The sequence below is a fragment of the Mustela nigripes genome, unplaced genomic scaffold (assembly GCF_022355385.1).
Source record: "Mustela nigripes isolate SB6536 unplaced genomic scaffold, MUSNIG.SB6536 HiC_scaffold_25, whole genome shotgun sequence".
Classification (NCBI taxonomy): Eukaryota; Metazoa; Chordata; class Mammalia; order Carnivora; family Mustelidae; genus Mustela; species Mustela nigripes.
In genome coordinates this window covers 40955-56467 of record NW_026739441.1, presented here as the reverse complement: position 1 = coordinate 56467, position 15513 = coordinate 40955, and the positions used below count along the sequence as shown (strand labels likewise).

The window sequence follows — 15513 nt, the reverse complement described above, 5'->3', positions numbered from 1 at the left end:
TGCACCTCCGGAATGGGATGGGAACCCCAGAACCTTTGCAACTTACCTGTGATGAATGACCTTGCGCAGACTCTGATACACGTGCAGCTGTTTCTGGGGGATGATTTCCCAAAGAGCGTTTCTAGGCCAAAGTGCATGCCCGATGAAGACGGTGACAGCCTTGCCGTTCCCCTGTTCCAGTGAGAGGTGTCAGTGTGATTTTCTCAGCCCTCCCAACCTGTTGTCGACATCTCTCTCTTCTTTCTTCAAAATAGCAGCACCTCATTGGCATTTTGGTGCCACTATGGAATGTTCCATCCCTTGTCATTAACAGAGCTCTGCCTTGCACCTGGCCGACCTTTTGGATGGATCACAATAGAGACCATATCTTTCCTGGATGCAGCCTATGACTGAATGGGAGCTCTAGGAGCCTTGGGGCTGTGGCAAGGTGTCCCTTTGATGTCACTGATGCCTGGTTTTCATAGGATAAGCACTATACTAGCAGACAGGACCTGTGAATTTTGACCCTGGCCCTGTCACAGACATGCTAGGTGACCTAGGACAAGTCAGTGCCTCTCTCTGGGTCTCTTGGCCTGCTCATGGCAGTGTTGAAGAAGACGCCCTTGACCTCCAGCTCTGAGACTGAGCTGCCAGGAAGCATTGCTGCCTTGTTCAGCATCATAGCTTCAGGACCTGGCATCTAGTAGACACTCAGGAAATACTTTTAAAAAGAATAAGTGAGTGAGTGAGTTGGTTGATTGTTTAGTTAGTAGGTTAATCCTCAGAGCTATCCAACAAAGTAAAGATTATTATTGGCCTCAGTCATACAAGAGGAGGTCAGTACGTACAGGGAGGTTTGAATGCCTGGCTCAAGGCCACACAACCAGGTGCACTGATTTGAACGCACATCTCTGCCGCTCAGAGCCCTGCTCCTGACTACCCACAGTGCTCTAGGGCAGGATCCCACTGACCTGTGCCCTAGCACCAGCCCTACCCACGCGGTCTCTATCCATGCGGTCTCTATTGCATGTGACCTGGGGTCCCATCTCCTCTGCCCTGGTGCCAGGCACAGACGAATAGACAGCTCCTGAGAGCTCTGTAGAGTCCAGTAACCAGCTGCACATGTCTGCCATTGGTCACCATCCCTCGACAACCCGCCCCCAGCCTATGTGTGACAGCCAGTTACGACTCGAAATTCCAGTCAGACCTGGGCTGTCGCGGTGGCCACTCTGGTTCATTCCACATGAGAAGGAACATGTTTCTGTGCCTTGGGAGTGAGATTTCTGCCCACATCCTGAGGCCAGGTTTCCTCCATCGCCATCAGCCAGGAATGCTTTCCCTCCTGGCCACCTCGGCACGGTTTTTGCACGAGGACCACACGGGACCCACGTGGGGAAGTGTATGCCTACCCATGAACGTGCCCTTGTGACTCGGAACATGTATGGCCAGATGTTCTCTGTTAATGATGCCTACCTAGTGGTGAAAAGGGGTGGTGGGTATTAAGTTTCACTGTTTTTAATTTGCATATGTGAAGTCTCTGTTCCGTGTGGTCCCTAGACAATAATGACAGCCGGAGCATCTTCATTGTGGTGGGCGTGGTTTGTGCCTTGCTGGTGGCTCTGCTGATCGCAGCCCTCTACCTCCTCCGGATCCGACAGAAGAAAGGTGCGTGCATTCTCCTCTTCCTCCCCCAAGAGCTGGCCCCTGGGCTGTCCTTCCCAGAGGGAGAGACCACGAAAGTGCTCTGGGCTAACGTGGCTTGAGCCGTGAGGGAGTCCAGTTGCTTCCACAAGAAGCCCAGCGGTAACAGTGTCAAGGCTGGCCCAGCACCTCCTCCTCCCACCGCCCCCCTCCCACTGCCCTGTGGGTCCCTCCCTCCGTCTCACTGCTCCAGGCCTCCCATCCTCCCAGGACCACTACCAAATTGGGAAGCAGGGAGATGCCAGGACATGAAGGGGGTCTCAGGAAGGAAACATTATTTGCTAGGAACCCCAGCAATGTCTTCTTTCCTCTTACCCATCCAGGTACGTGCCCAGCCTCTAGGCAGGAGGCTAGAGGAGGTGGGGATCATACCAACGCCTCCTCCAAGACTGTTGGGAAAGATTAAGTGGGCCATGTCATGTAAAACGTTCAGGGAGTGCCTGGAACACAGCAGGTGCTCAGTAAACGTTAGCTCCTGTTGTCAGTATCGTATGTGAGCCCAGAAACAGGAACCACCTTCCTGGAAAACTGTTGTCACAGTGGCAAGGCACACAGCCTTTGTGCAGCAGGAGGGTCGAAGGGCAGATCTGTGTGTGTGGAGGTGCTGTGGCCAGGCCTCTGACTTTAGAATCAGGCAAACCAGGGTTTCACAGCCTTGTTCTAGGTTCCAAACAATCGCATTGGCCTCTGTGAGCCTCAGTATCTGCATGTGTAAAATGGGTATAGCAGTGCCTCCCTCAGAGGAGAGTTACGAAACACCGATGGGCTCACGTAAAATAACATTCTCAGACCTCAGAAAATATATGCTCTCTTCGCCACTCTTGGAGGAGACGATTTTAAGCCAGTGTTTCTGAAACTTATTTGACTACGAGTTACAGAAACACATTTCATGTCTCTACTCGGTGCACACCACACTCCTGTAGATAAAATTGGAACTCTGGTATTTTCTTTTCTGTCAGATTCTATACTAAATTCCCTTTAAAATGCTGTTTGTGACCCACCATATGCCACAGATCGCAGAGCGCTATCCTGAGCTGCCTTTCTGCAGCCGGACCCCGGGGCTGGGCTCCGATGGGTGTGGTGTTCATCAGTCACACGTCTCTGCACCCCTTCCCCTCTGCTCCCCAAGCTTCCCTCCCTCCTGGACTGGCTGGCAGGACTCGGCTATGAGTACTGGCTGAACCTTAGCCACCCCCATCCAGGAGGGCTGGAGTCCGGCCACCTTTTGGACTCTGGAAGAGGTTTCTGTTAGGTAATCTACCGGGTGGTTTTCCCCTAATGTCCAAGCCTTCTCATCACACAGGAAGGGCAGAGAAGCAGGCTCCCCTGCCCCCGGAGAGTGAGAAGCCCGTCCCTTGGAGGGCATTCATGGTGGCCATGAGTGAAATCCCAGCCCCTCTTCGGGGGCTCGTCCCTGGCCACCATGTCAGGCATATGCACCCTCCTTACTGTGGGCTTGGGCCCGGAAGAGGGATGGGGCTTGGAGAGCTGCAGACACTGCTGAAGGCCGCCCAGCCCTCAAGGGATGGGTCTAGTTGTGCTCAGAGCCCAGCTCTCAGATGTAGGCCCTGGTGACAGTGACAACTAGCGCTCTGATGTGCCATACACTGTTCTCACCACAAGCCTCTGCGGTGGTTTTATTAACCCGCCTTTACAGAGGCACAGACTGAGGCACGGAGAGGCTATAAAATTTGCCCAGGGCCTCACAGCTGCTAAGAGGTGGAGCCAAGATTCAAATGTGGTCCGTCTCCAGGGACCACGTCTGAGAACCACTCTGCACATCATCTCTGCCTTAATGAGATGACCCTTCACTCCTCATTGGTCCCTGGAGGCGTCTGCCCATCCTCTACCTCAATACCAGCAATGAAATGTACTGATTTCAGCTCTACTGCTTACCAGCTGTGTGATCCTAGAGAACCACCCAGTGTCTCTGGTCTAAAATGGTTGGTGATTGGTGTCCCGGCACTCTGCAGCCCATCAGCTTCCATTCAGACAGTGGATGCTGAGATGCAGCCTTCCCAAGGCTACCCGCTCACCCAAAAACCCACTACCTGCCCAGGCACCAGGCGCTCTCCTGGCAGGGAGAATTTTTGTGCTGTGGAAGGCTCTAGCCTGGCAAAGGGTGACTTTTGCAAAGGTGTACAGGTTGCCTCTTAATTACAATTTTACAGTGGGATGGGGGGTCAGTTAGTGGTCAAATCCCAGCAGGTTCTCTGTGGGATGCCCCTTATCATAGGTTTAAATTCTCTGAACCAGATGGATCCTTTCTTCCCGCCTAAGATCCTTTTTTGCGACGTAGTGACATGAAAATAAATGGATGTCCAGCCCAGTCCTGTGAGCTGGAGAGCTGAAATCCAAGCTCAGAGAGGGCACGTGATCCAGCCAAGGTCACACAGCGAGTGAGTTGGGGGCAGACATGGGATTTGCACCCGCTCCCCCAACTCTCACTCTGCTAAAATCTGTTCCTCAGCAGTGAAGTGTCCTGACGGGGACCCAGGCTCCTACAGGGTCTCAGGTAAGGTATCTGGCGAATGGAAGTGAGGCCAGACAGACGCAGGGCAGTCGGGCCCTCCTGGACTGAAGGCTGCTTGGGGATCGGACCTTGGCAACCCCCAGAGGTGGGAAAGTGGGAAGGCCCAGACCACTGGTCCCCTTGATGGAAGATACTGGACCATCCCGCTGGAGTGGCCATGGGGGATTCCTGTGGTTCAGAGGAGGTGATTTCAACAATTCCTCACAACCTCCCTAGAGGCAAACCTTTGCACTCCCCCCTCCCCCACCTGCGAAAAGTTACATAAGAACAGTGTGTTTCTAGGTTAAATAACTGGTTTGGGTTTCTTTTTTCTTTCAGCCAAGGGCTCCACTTCTTCTACGAGGTAAGTGCGCTGCTGGGCGAGGAGGGCTCTGTATTGGGTGGGTAGTCGGTTGACGGCCCCCCCAAACTGTGAAGCACCATCCACGCCCACTGACCCCCATTGCCATGCAGGGCAGCCTTGCTATTTCTCTCCTGTGTAAGCGGCTCTGCCAGGGCCGTGTTTAATAATTGTCTAGAGCAAGGGGATTTGAGGGGATTTCTTCGGCATGCGGAGGCTCTGATGTCCTGTCTGCCGTCCGCAAACAGTGAGACCCTCAGCCAGTCCTGTTCGGAGGGGGGCGGAAAGCTGCCGTCCCCACACGCAGCCCTATGATCCAAGTTGCGAAATTTGAGCTTCCTTTCTGTCATTCTGTGTGTGTTGCAAGCCCGGGCGCAGGTGGCCCTGGGAATGCCGGGACAGGTAGGGTAGAAACCGGTCTGCAGCCGACCCAGCAGCCGAGGGTCTGCTAAAAAGCAGGGCGACGGAGATTGACTGACTAGCTTAGGTAGGAGATGGGGCCTCTGCTGAAGAGAGGACGTGAACAGGGACTGAGCCAAGGAGCTGTGAAGGGAGTTGTGTCTGCTGGGCAAGAGCGAGCATGGCCAAGGCGGGAGGCCGAGAGGAGGAGGCCTGCGTGCTGGGGCAGAAGGAACGGGAAGGGCAGGAGATGAGGCCAGGGAGATGCAGGTCCACGGTCGCAGCCCAAGGCCACGCAGCCAGGTTGTGACTAATTCAGACTTCCCAGCTTTTAAAGGAAAGCCCCCGATATTTGCCCCCAGCGGAGAGATCCAGAACCCCATAATCTACCACTTGAATGGACCTGCCTGGAAACAACAGATAAATTGCACAGACACGCCCCGCATGGGCCATAAATAAAAGCCATAAATAGCTTCATGTTGGTTCAGGTCAGGTTTTGCTAACAAATGGGTTGTGCAGATCTTTCCCTTTTTTTCTTTTTTCTTTTTTTTCTTTTTCTTTTTTTTTTTTTTTTTTTAAGAGCTTTGTGGATTTCAGAACTGCAGAGTAGGAACTAAGGTTCTGGAGTGGAGGCCAGTGGTCCAGGCTTTGACTCCCAGTGGGACGAGGAGCCATAGGAGGGAGACGATCTGACTTGTGTTTTAAAAGGACTACCGTGAGCGGCATGTGGGGAGCAAGCTGTGGGAGGTGACGGAGGCGGCACGGAGGCCCAGAGGAGGTCGCCACAGGGGTCCAAGCCTGTGTGGGTGGCCTGGACCAAGGGGGTAGGATGGCAGAGGAAGGGGCAGATGCTGCATGTAAAGTCAAGAGGACTTGCCGATGGATTACAGACTCAAGGACAGTCCCCAGGTTGGGGGCAATGGGAGTGCCGTGTGTGTGTGCATGTGTGTGTGTGTGTGTGTGTACACCAAGTACACTCTTTTCCAAGGGCAAGACTTCTCTTCTTTTTGTTGCTGTTTTTGAAGATTTTATTTATTTATTTGAGAGAGCATGAGCGGTGGGGGTTGGGGGAGAGGCAGAGAGAGGGAGAAGCAGGCTCCCCACTGAGCAGGGAGCCCGGTGGTGCGGGGCTTGATCCCAGGACCCTGAGATCATGACCTGAGCCAAAGGCGGACGTTTAACCGAGAGAGCCACCCAGACACTCCAAAACTTGACTCCTGTCCTTTGCCTGGAAACCTTCAGTGGCTCCCACGGCCCTCGACAGTGTCCAGCCGCGCCCCTGAGGCCCGCAGGCCCCTCTCAGTTTGGCCCCCACCGACTTGGACAGTTTCCCTTCCAGCTACTCCCCAGCCTTCACACTCCGTGACTCAGCCACGCTGCATGCCCTTCACAGCCTCCCACATGCTATGTCCTCGCTCTCCTCCCAGGCCTCACGTGCCGGCCTCTCTCCCTGAGATGTGCTCCTGCACCACTCAGGGTTCCCCCCCTGCCAGGGAGCAGCATCACCATGGGCTCTGCCAACAGTGCCCCTTGGAGTTGTGTGACACGGGAGCTCAAGTGGGCACCCCTCCTTTCACCTGCTTGTCTCCCGCCCTTCCCCTGGGCTCAGCGAAGACATTACACACACACACACTCACTCCAGGGACAGGGTCCCGTCCGGGCACTTCTCCTGGTGCCCCTGCACTGACAACCACCGTGTATTCCAGCTGCCTCTGGACCTGCCCTAGGCTGGAACCCACCCCGCAACCCTCCCACACCCACCACCATCCCCGTTAGGGGCAGGGAGCCTTTCCTTCAGGTTCTGCTGAACCTGGCACTGTGCCTGGAACGGAACAGGTGCTCGGTTAAGGTTTGTGGAATGAACCAAATGCACGAGGAATGAAAGAAAGCCATCCCAAACCATGGCCCCAATCCCCAATCTCTTCCCCTTCCGAATCTCTAAAACTCTCCTTCTCAGTGCCTTCCCGGCCGCAGATATGGGAGGATCGTTCTTTTTTATTTTGTTTTTATCGTTGTCGTTGTTTGCTTCTCTTAACTTCCCAATTAGACATAAGTTCCCGAAAGGAAGGGACAATGTCGTAATAGTAACGACAGCGTCAGCAGCTAACATCCATCCGTCAAGCACTTTCTGCATCCCGGGAACCCATCTCTGTCTTTTCCTCTAGTGGCCCAACAGTAATTTTAATTATAGCATAAACCCTCTGATTTACTCTTGCGCCATGTTCATTGAACAGAGCTTCTCAAACTCCGAGCGTGCAGCAGAATCTCCTGGATGGCTTGTTAAAACACAGATTACTGGGGGCCTCCCCCTCTCCCCTCCAGAGTTTCTGATGCAGGGTTTGCGTTTCTAACACGTTCCCAGGTGGTGCTGATGCTGCCGCTTCCAACCCAGACTTTGAGAACCCCTGTTCTGGAAGGTTATTCTTGTCACAGTGTATGCGGAGGAAACTGAGGCTCAGAGAAGTCGTGTGACGTTCCCAAGGCCCCACAACCGGCAAGTGCCAGAACTCGGGCTCCAGCCCAGATTTCCCTGCCACGGGAGCCCGTTGCTGCTGCTCGCTGCTCTCATGCCTCCCACTGCCTACTTTTTCTTCCCCAGAGAAGCCAACCATTTTCCGCCTAGGTTTTATTTTTCCAGTGTGAATCTACCAAGGGAGCCGTGAGATTGCCTGCTCCCTTTCATCTCCCTAAACCGAAGCACTAGCTGGTGAGCGGGGATGCTGGTTCCCATGCAGCGGCCAGCTTCCGGCAGCCGGCTGGGATCAGGCACTTTCCAGGACAGGCCGGTGTAGATAACAACCGAGCACCTTTGGGAGGGAGCTGAGGGTGGGTGCCGCCACTTTGAGCTCAGGGGGCCCTTCAGGTCTCAGGGCTGGTGGAGGACTGGGTTAGGGACATAACTGTAGAACATTGTCTGTAACCTTCCCTGGCTCAGATGGGAGAAAAATAGGTCTCTGTTCCCTTAATTGGGCACTGGGGTTCATTCGGTCGGCCGTTTGTTCACTTGTCAGACGTTCACTGCGTTTATTCTTGGAATACTTAGGGCTTCTCTGATTCTTTCATTTATTCATCTGAATTGAGCCCATCTCAGTGCCTGGTCTTTAGCTGGGGGGTTTCGAAGGAGAGCAAAAAAAAAAGATACTCATCCTAGTCTTGTGGCACTTTTGATTCAATGTTCATTCATTCATTCATTCATTTCTTTGTTTAACAAATACTTAGGGTGTGCTGACAGTGCCCCAGCCCATTACCGGGTGTCAGGGCTTTAGTGTGGAGCCCATGATCCATCAGGAGGGAGGTCACCAAACAAGCTGGGTGGGAGGTTAATACACGATGTCATACAGGTGCTGGCTGGATAAAACAGAGCTAGGCAGGGAGCAGAACAGGGTGTGGGCTGCAGCGGGCGGTCAGGGAAAGCTGGTGTCCAGAGGTGACATTCAGAAGGTAGCTGAAGGACAGGAAGGATCTCACCTCGGGAATATCTGGGACAAGAGTGGGCCAGGCAGAGGGAACAGCCAGTGCCAAGACCCAAAGGCAGGAGCAGTTGGAATACGGAGGAGGCCAGGGCAGCCGGGCTGGAGCGGGCGAGGGGAAGAAATGGGAGACTAGAGCACTGAGCTGGGACCGACCACACAGGCGTGCCATTCTGGATACGGAGATGGATTTCACTGTACCGTGACAAGGGGTTAAGGGTTTTGAGCAGAAAATGACATGACCTCACCTACACCTTTTCCATGTGGAGAATGGCATGCCGAGGGGTGGGAACAGAAGCCGGGACACCAGGGAGGAGGCTCTCCAGGAACCTAGGGAGCTGGGATGGTGGTGGAGGAGACTTGAGTAGCTGAGTTTGAGAAGGATTTTGGAAGCAAAGTCCACAAGCGTTGAGATGGGCTAACGTGGTTTGTAAAGGAGGACAAGCGAATCAGGGATGATTTCCATTTCTTTAGCCTGAGCCCAAGGATGGGTAAGAGCAGTGCCATTCTCAGAGATAAAAGAGAGACCCAACAAAAATGGATAATTGCGTCTCATCTGCAATATTGCTCTGAAAAGAGGAACCCAGTGTTCTGAGAATGGAATTTGAAGCCCGGTGAAGGTTTCCCCAAGAAAGGACTATTTGAAATAGAATCCGAAGAAAAAGAAGCAGTGAAGCAAACAGAAGCTGCCTGTGCAAAGGCCCTGGGGCAGTCTGAATGTCTTCATTCCAAGTCACTTTTACGCACCTCTACCCATGTGCTGACGAAGCATGGCAGGCAGGCGGCAGGCGGGAAAATAATCAAGGAAGCTTGAAGGTGTATCCTGGAAGGGCAGCCCAGCCAGCCCAGCGCTGTCAGAGAAGCTCTCCCAAGAGAGTGACACCATAGATAAGTCTTAAAGAAAGCACAAAAGTCAACCAAGAGGAAAAGTGGTTGAGAGCGGCTTTCCAGGCTGTTGTTGATGCAAAGTATGTCTCATTGAATAGCCATTGTGAAATACTCAGTGGGTAGATCTGTGGGTAAATAAGGTCAGGCAGTGAAAGGGCCTGGGGCAGTCCACAGGGGCCAGAGCACACAGCTTACTATGGGTTGATGGGTGATGGGTTTTATTTGAACCAGAGGCTGTGGGGAGCCTTGGAAGGGGTGTGGATAGAGCTTTGTGATCTTCCTTAGCAGCCGGTGTCCCTGCTCCCAGAGGGCTGTTTCTGTGGCCACGTGGGGCTTGTCATGTCCCAGAACTGCTCTCGGAGCCAAGATCTCGTGCCAAATCCATTAATAACCCTGCTGCCAAGCCCCATTGCTCATTTCTGACATTATCCAGGCTCACATCCCCAGAGTTGCCGGCCTGAGAATTTACACAACTCCCGTAAAACTGTGGCTCCGATGTGCTCACCACCTTGACCATGACCCTGAAGTGAGCCAAGCCACGGCCTTCAATTACAGAATCAAGTGCATGAACAGCTCCTTTGATTAACCAGGACACTGTACCTTCTCTTTTCTTTTCTTTTCTTTTTTTTTTTTTTTTTAATGCTAAGACCTAGATGTGTAGAATATAGAACGTGTAGAAAATAGGGGAACGAAAAGGGAGGGGAAAAAAAAATCCTCCCAAAGACCACTGCTGTTAGCATTTTTACTATGTTTCCTTCCTTGTTATCCATACATTTTTAGAATCCAGATCAAACCACAGAGAATGTTGCCTTTTCACTTATCACTTTAAGGTAATCATTTGTAAAAAAAAAAAAAAACAAAAAAAAAACAAAAAAAAACAACCTCATAAGCCTTTTAAATCTTTATCTATGAACCTATCCTAATTTCCTAAACCAGTCCCAGTTGGCAGAGCTGTAACATAGAAACCTTCCTCCCTGTCCTGCTCTGTGACAAATGCCTCCGTGCCTAACGCTTTTTCTATATTTTGAATCCCCCCCCCCAAAATGCTCACTTATGAGTCAAAAGATGAGGACACCTTCCAAGCTCTCGATTTTGCCAAGCCGCCTCCCAGCAGGCTTATATGGGTTTGCCCTTCCCGCCAGCCATGTATGAATGTGTCTGTTTCACCATACCTTCCCCAGCACCCGGTATTTTAACTTTTTTTAAAATCCTTGCCAGAAAATGTAGGTTGGGGTCGGGGGGAAAGAAAGATAAGTGCATTGCTTAAAATTCCTTCTCAGTAAGACTGACCCTTCAGTCCAAACATTTGATAAACCCTGTGTTGCTGTTGTGACTTGCTCCACCCATATGGGAAATGGAACGAAAATGTTATTCTTACCGATTTGCATGAGCACTTGAGATAGGGAGGATATTTTTATCTGTGCGTCTCTTTCCTTTTTAGGTTGCATGAGCCCGAGAAGAACACCAGAGAAATAACCCAGGTACAGTCCTTGGTGAGATGCCCTTCCTGGGAATCTCGATGGTGTGATTTCCTTCCCCTCAACCAGAGTTGCAGCTCCTGTTCTAAATTAAGACTCCTTCCCCAGAGCGGGGCAGGGGCTGGGGGGTGGTGGGGAGAGTCGGGGAGCCTGACATTCCTAATGTCCCCCTCGTCCTCTGTGCACACTCTCCCTCTGCCCCAACCAGGAGAGAATCACAGTCTCCTTGATCCAGCACACCCACTGTACAACTCCAGGGGGCGCTGTCCGCGGTTTGCTTACTAAATGCCTCGTGCAAGGGCATACTCCCTTTCTGGCGCTTTCTCCTCAAAACTGCTGATGCAGTGGCGCGGGCAACTTGGTTGGCCTGATTCTGAGAAGCCTAGCCCTGCTTCTTGCTGGCTGATGTTGTCAGACCTCGGAAGCAGAGGGCTTCTCCGCCTCTTGAAATGAGACAGGCCCTGCCCTGAACCCGAGAGCAAGAGAGGACCAGCTGTCCTTGACATTTTCCCGGCTCTGGTCATCGCTTCAGACACAATTTGTGGTTCAGAGTCAGGGCTGGTAAAAGCGCAGCATTTCTGGCCTCAACACTGCGGCCTGCTCTCCTGACCCGGTCAGCCCCAAGGGCTGGGTGGTGTGACCACAGCTGGAGTCCAACAGACTTTGGATCCTTTCCAGCTGTGTGACTTTGACCCAAGTATTTAAACTCTCTGGGTCTCAGTTGCTTCACTTGTAAAATGGGGTAAGTAATTCAACAACGGGCTGAGTGGGGCCTAGAGAAGGTGCTCCGTGCGACGGCATGGAGCCTCCAAGCCCTCGGAGGTTGAGCTCTGCAGTCATCACTGTGCACCGACGACAGCCAGCGGCTGCCGTCGCCCCCTCTGCCTCTACGGTCGGGGCAGGAGCGCGGAGGGAGCAGAGCTGGTAATGCGTGATGAGTAATTTGAAGGCAGCAGTTGTGCATGGCAAGACGAGCACGTGGGGGACCTTTGGGTTGGCTAGGTGGCCGATGATGGCTAATGTTTATCGAACATACGTGTGTCACTTGATAGGTGCCAGGCTCTCTCCTAAGAGCTTTACCTGAGGGATCATATGTGATCCTCACAGGGACTCTGGAAATACGGTTGTATCCCTGCTCTACAGATGGTGAAACCAAGGCCCAAAGAGTTTAAGTGAATTGCCTGAAGTCCCTCAACTAGACAAAGCCCAAGTGAGACGCAAACCCTAGGCCTCTTAATGCATCTGCTCCCCGGGGTCCTATGCACTGCTCTCCTCTGTCTCCCGGATCTCAGCTTCACCCTGAGTGAGGCTGAAATTGCTGTCTGTCCGTCCATCCATCCATCCATCCTTTCAACACTGATTGGGCTTCTTCAATGCTGGCCTTGGTTCCTGCATTCTAATTCATAGTAATATGTGTTGATGAAACCAGTAAGTAAATGACTGTGTCCACCCACTGTGGGTCGGCATCTACTCCAACCCCCAGACAGACTCTGTCATGGGGGATGGGTGCCGTCATGAGTGGAGGAGGCACAGGGCGGGAGCCCTGGAGCCCGCCGAGGCAGGGTCTTAGGATAAAGCGCTGCTTGTGCTGGAACGTGTGAAGCGGATTAGGTTTCATGATGAGGAGAAAGGGGTTGGACACCAGGCAGAGGAGGGAGCACTGAAAAGGCAGGATGAGGTTCAGGAGGAGGGACACTGAGGCAGGGCTGTGAAGTGACCCAGCTGGCTGAGTTCAGGAAGCTCCTTCAGGCTATGCAGGGCTTGGAAGGGTAGAGCTGGAGGTAGGTAACCCAGGCCAGAGAAGAATGGGGCATGACTCAGGGCTGAGCCAGTGGGGCCCAAGGGGAGACAGAAGCATCCAGCCTTTGGTGCCAACAGGCCGATGAGTGGCTGGGAGCCCCAGAATGAATGTCTCTCCACCACATTTAGATCCAGGACAACAATGACATCACCTATGCAGACTTGAACCTGCCCAAGGGGAAGAAGCCTGCGCCTCGGGCCGCCGAGCCCAACAACCACACAGAGTATGCCAGCATTCAGACCGGCCCGGCGCCTGCGCCTGAGGACAACCTCACCTACGCGGACCTGGACATGGTCCACCTCAACCGGGCCCCCAAGCAGCCAGCCCCCAAGCCCGAGCCGTCCTACTCGGAGTACGCCAGTGTCCAGGTCCAGAGGAAGTGAATGGGACCGTGGTCGTCTCTAGGGTCTGTCCTCGCGAGCCTTCCTGTCCCATGTGGGACAGCTGTGATGGGGACAGCCAGCCCAGTTCCCAGAGGGCCAGGATGGCGCAGGCCCCGGGACCCCAGGATGAGGCTGGCTCTTGTTTCCCCGACCCACTTGGCTCTCCAGCATTTCCAGGGCACCCGCCGTCCTCCCAGCATCACCACACATGGAGGCCGATGGTGCCGGGCCAGCCGGGGGACCGATCTGGGAACTGGCCAGAGCCGCCAGGGATCCAGGAACCCTCATGCCTGTCTCCAACGACATGTGGGTCTTGGTCACGGTCTTGGAGACCCTGACGAACCCCCTTGATGTTCTGCAGCCTGATCTTCCAGGGTGAGGAGGAGAAAACCCCACCTCCTTTCACCACCCATCTGGGGCTTGGGGGAAATGTTCCCTTTAGATCCAACCGCCCCATCCATGGAGAAGCTGGGGGAAAAAAAAAAAAAAAAAAGAAACCTCTGGGACCCACATCCCAAGACTTGGTGAGATTGCTGCCAACGTCCTAGCCTCCCCATCCCTGGACTGATGGAGGCGGAGGCCCTGGGGGAGGGGAGGACCCTCCAAGGAACTCCCATGCAACCACCACCACCACCACCACCACCAAGGACTGCGTAACAAAATCCTTCTCCTCCTGGCGGCCCTCCGAGACTCCTTGAGGACCCATCATCCCAGCCGTGACGCAACACGTGGCCCCTCCTCTCCTTCCTAGACCTGAGCTTGCTTCCTCCAGCTAGCACTAACTCAGCAACATCTCGCTGTGGACGCCTGTAAATTATTGAGAAATGTGAAATGTGCAATCTTGAAACTGAGGTGTTAGAAAATTTGATCTGTGGTGTTCCGTTTTGTTTTTTTCTTAAAACGACAGCAACGTTATCTTGGCTCTTTGTCATGTGTTGAAGTCCCCTGTTGGGTCTCGTGTGACCTAAGGTTTACCGCTTGGTGGTCCTGGAGGGATCCTCTTACAGCAGAAACGGAGTTCCTGCACGACCCAGGCCCCGAGGATGGGGAGGAAGGTTGCGGTGTGGCTGCTCCGTGGAGATGCTTAGCCTTCTCTCTCCGGGACGAAAGTGGCCGTGCCCTCAGCCGAGCCACGTGGCCGGTACTGCTGCCTTCCGTGCCCCCAGCGTGCTAAGCCCAAACCTGCCCAGTACTTCTCCAGGCTGCGTCCTTCACAGGGTGAGAGGGAGAGAGGAAAGATGCCTACCCCACCCCCATTCCCTGCCATTCCACAGGCACTGGATGCCATGCAGGGGAGGGAAGCTATGCGTGGCTACTTCCCCGCCCATTAGTGACTGCCCCCTTTCCAGCTCTCCAAGCTAACCCCTGCTGGCGGAGTCTTCTATTTCTGCTCTCAAACGCTTTCAGGATCAAACTGGAATAAATCCAAGACAGCCAGGAGGTTGGGCAGATGCTGTGACCTACTACCCCTCACCCCCCACCCCACCCTTCTGGTGGGGAGTGGGGGCCTGGCTAAGCCCAGGGCCAGCACGTGTGGCAAGCCCTGTTTATTTGGTCTTCACGTATAAGCGACCGATTCTGCGAGCTGAGAGGTTCCTCTTTCCTGCACTCCTGGGTCCAGCCACTCGATGCCCCAGGGGTCCCAGGCCATCGGAAGGAGAAGCTGAGGCACCTTGCCCATCAGCAGGTTCCACACGTGGAACACAGGGAGCTCAGCTCGGACCCAGTTCTCTGGGGACAGTGATTTGGCGCTTTACGTGGTGGCGTCCAGGAATCGGCTGAGCCAGCAGGCCACGTGGGCAGTTTTGGCCCGATGAGCCGAAGTTTCTCTGCGGCATCTGGGAGCACAGTGGCCCAGCCACCTGGCTCGGGCCGCTTCCAAATTCCGAAAGGTTGGCTTGTAAACCTTAGTCTCCCTCGCTTCTGCCCAGAGAAGACACATGTGTTGAGCGTGCGTGCGTGTGTGAGCACACACATGCACACAGAATCTTAAGAGAATGTTTTCTTGGTGCCATTTTCATTTTATTTTATTTTGAATTTTGGAAGGGGAGTAAGGGAATGAGGCCAAGAAAGTTGTGCGGCTTTAGCTCCGGCCTGGCAGCCTGGAGATTCCCGTACCTTGTGTATTGAACCCCAGGAAAAGGAAGAGGTCGAAACAACACTGCAGAAGGAGCGTGGTTTCGGGAGTTTATTTTAAGACTGCTAGGAAGGAAACAGGCCCCATTTTGTATATAGTTGCAACTTAAACTTTTTGGCTTGCAAAATATTTTTGTAATAAAGATTTCTGGGTAACAACGACCCTTCTGGACGTTGAGTGGCTTTGTCTTGACGCGTGTAAGCCCCCCTGTCTCCGGGAGCCGGGGAGAGGCTGGCGTGTGGCCCTGGGGCTTGGAGACCGTGGGGTTTGGGTCTCTTTCTTGGGTTTTCTAGACACAAAGACTTTGTTTCCCCTGGCTCAGAGGAGTCGGCAGAAGGTTATGCCCCAAACACCTGCATAAGCCTTATTCCAACAGAACCGTGTTTGAATCCCAGCTCTGCCAC

General features: G+C 53.5%; 1 protein-coding gene across 2 annotated transcripts in view; it reads left to right on the top strand.

Annotated features, from left to right (window-relative positions):
* LOC132008063 (tyrosine-protein phosphatase non-receptor type substrate 1-like) overlaps window positions 1-15270 on the top strand; it is a 38455-nt gene extending 23185 nt beyond the window's left edge. For both annotated transcript variants that reach the window (XM_059386455.1, XM_059386454.1), the window contains 4 exons: window positions 1537-1644; window positions 4532-4556; window positions 10752-10791; window positions 12718-15270. In XM_059386455.1, coding sequence (XP_059242438.1) covers window positions 1537-1644; window positions 4532-4556; window positions 10752-10791; window positions 12718-12972 — 428 coding nt within the window. In that variant the 3' untranslated portion in view covers window positions 12973-15270. The remainder of the gene's footprint in view (window positions 1-1536; window positions 1645-4531; window positions 4557-10751; window positions 10792-12717) is intronic.
* The last annotated feature ends 243 nt before the right edge of the window (window positions 15271-15513 follow it).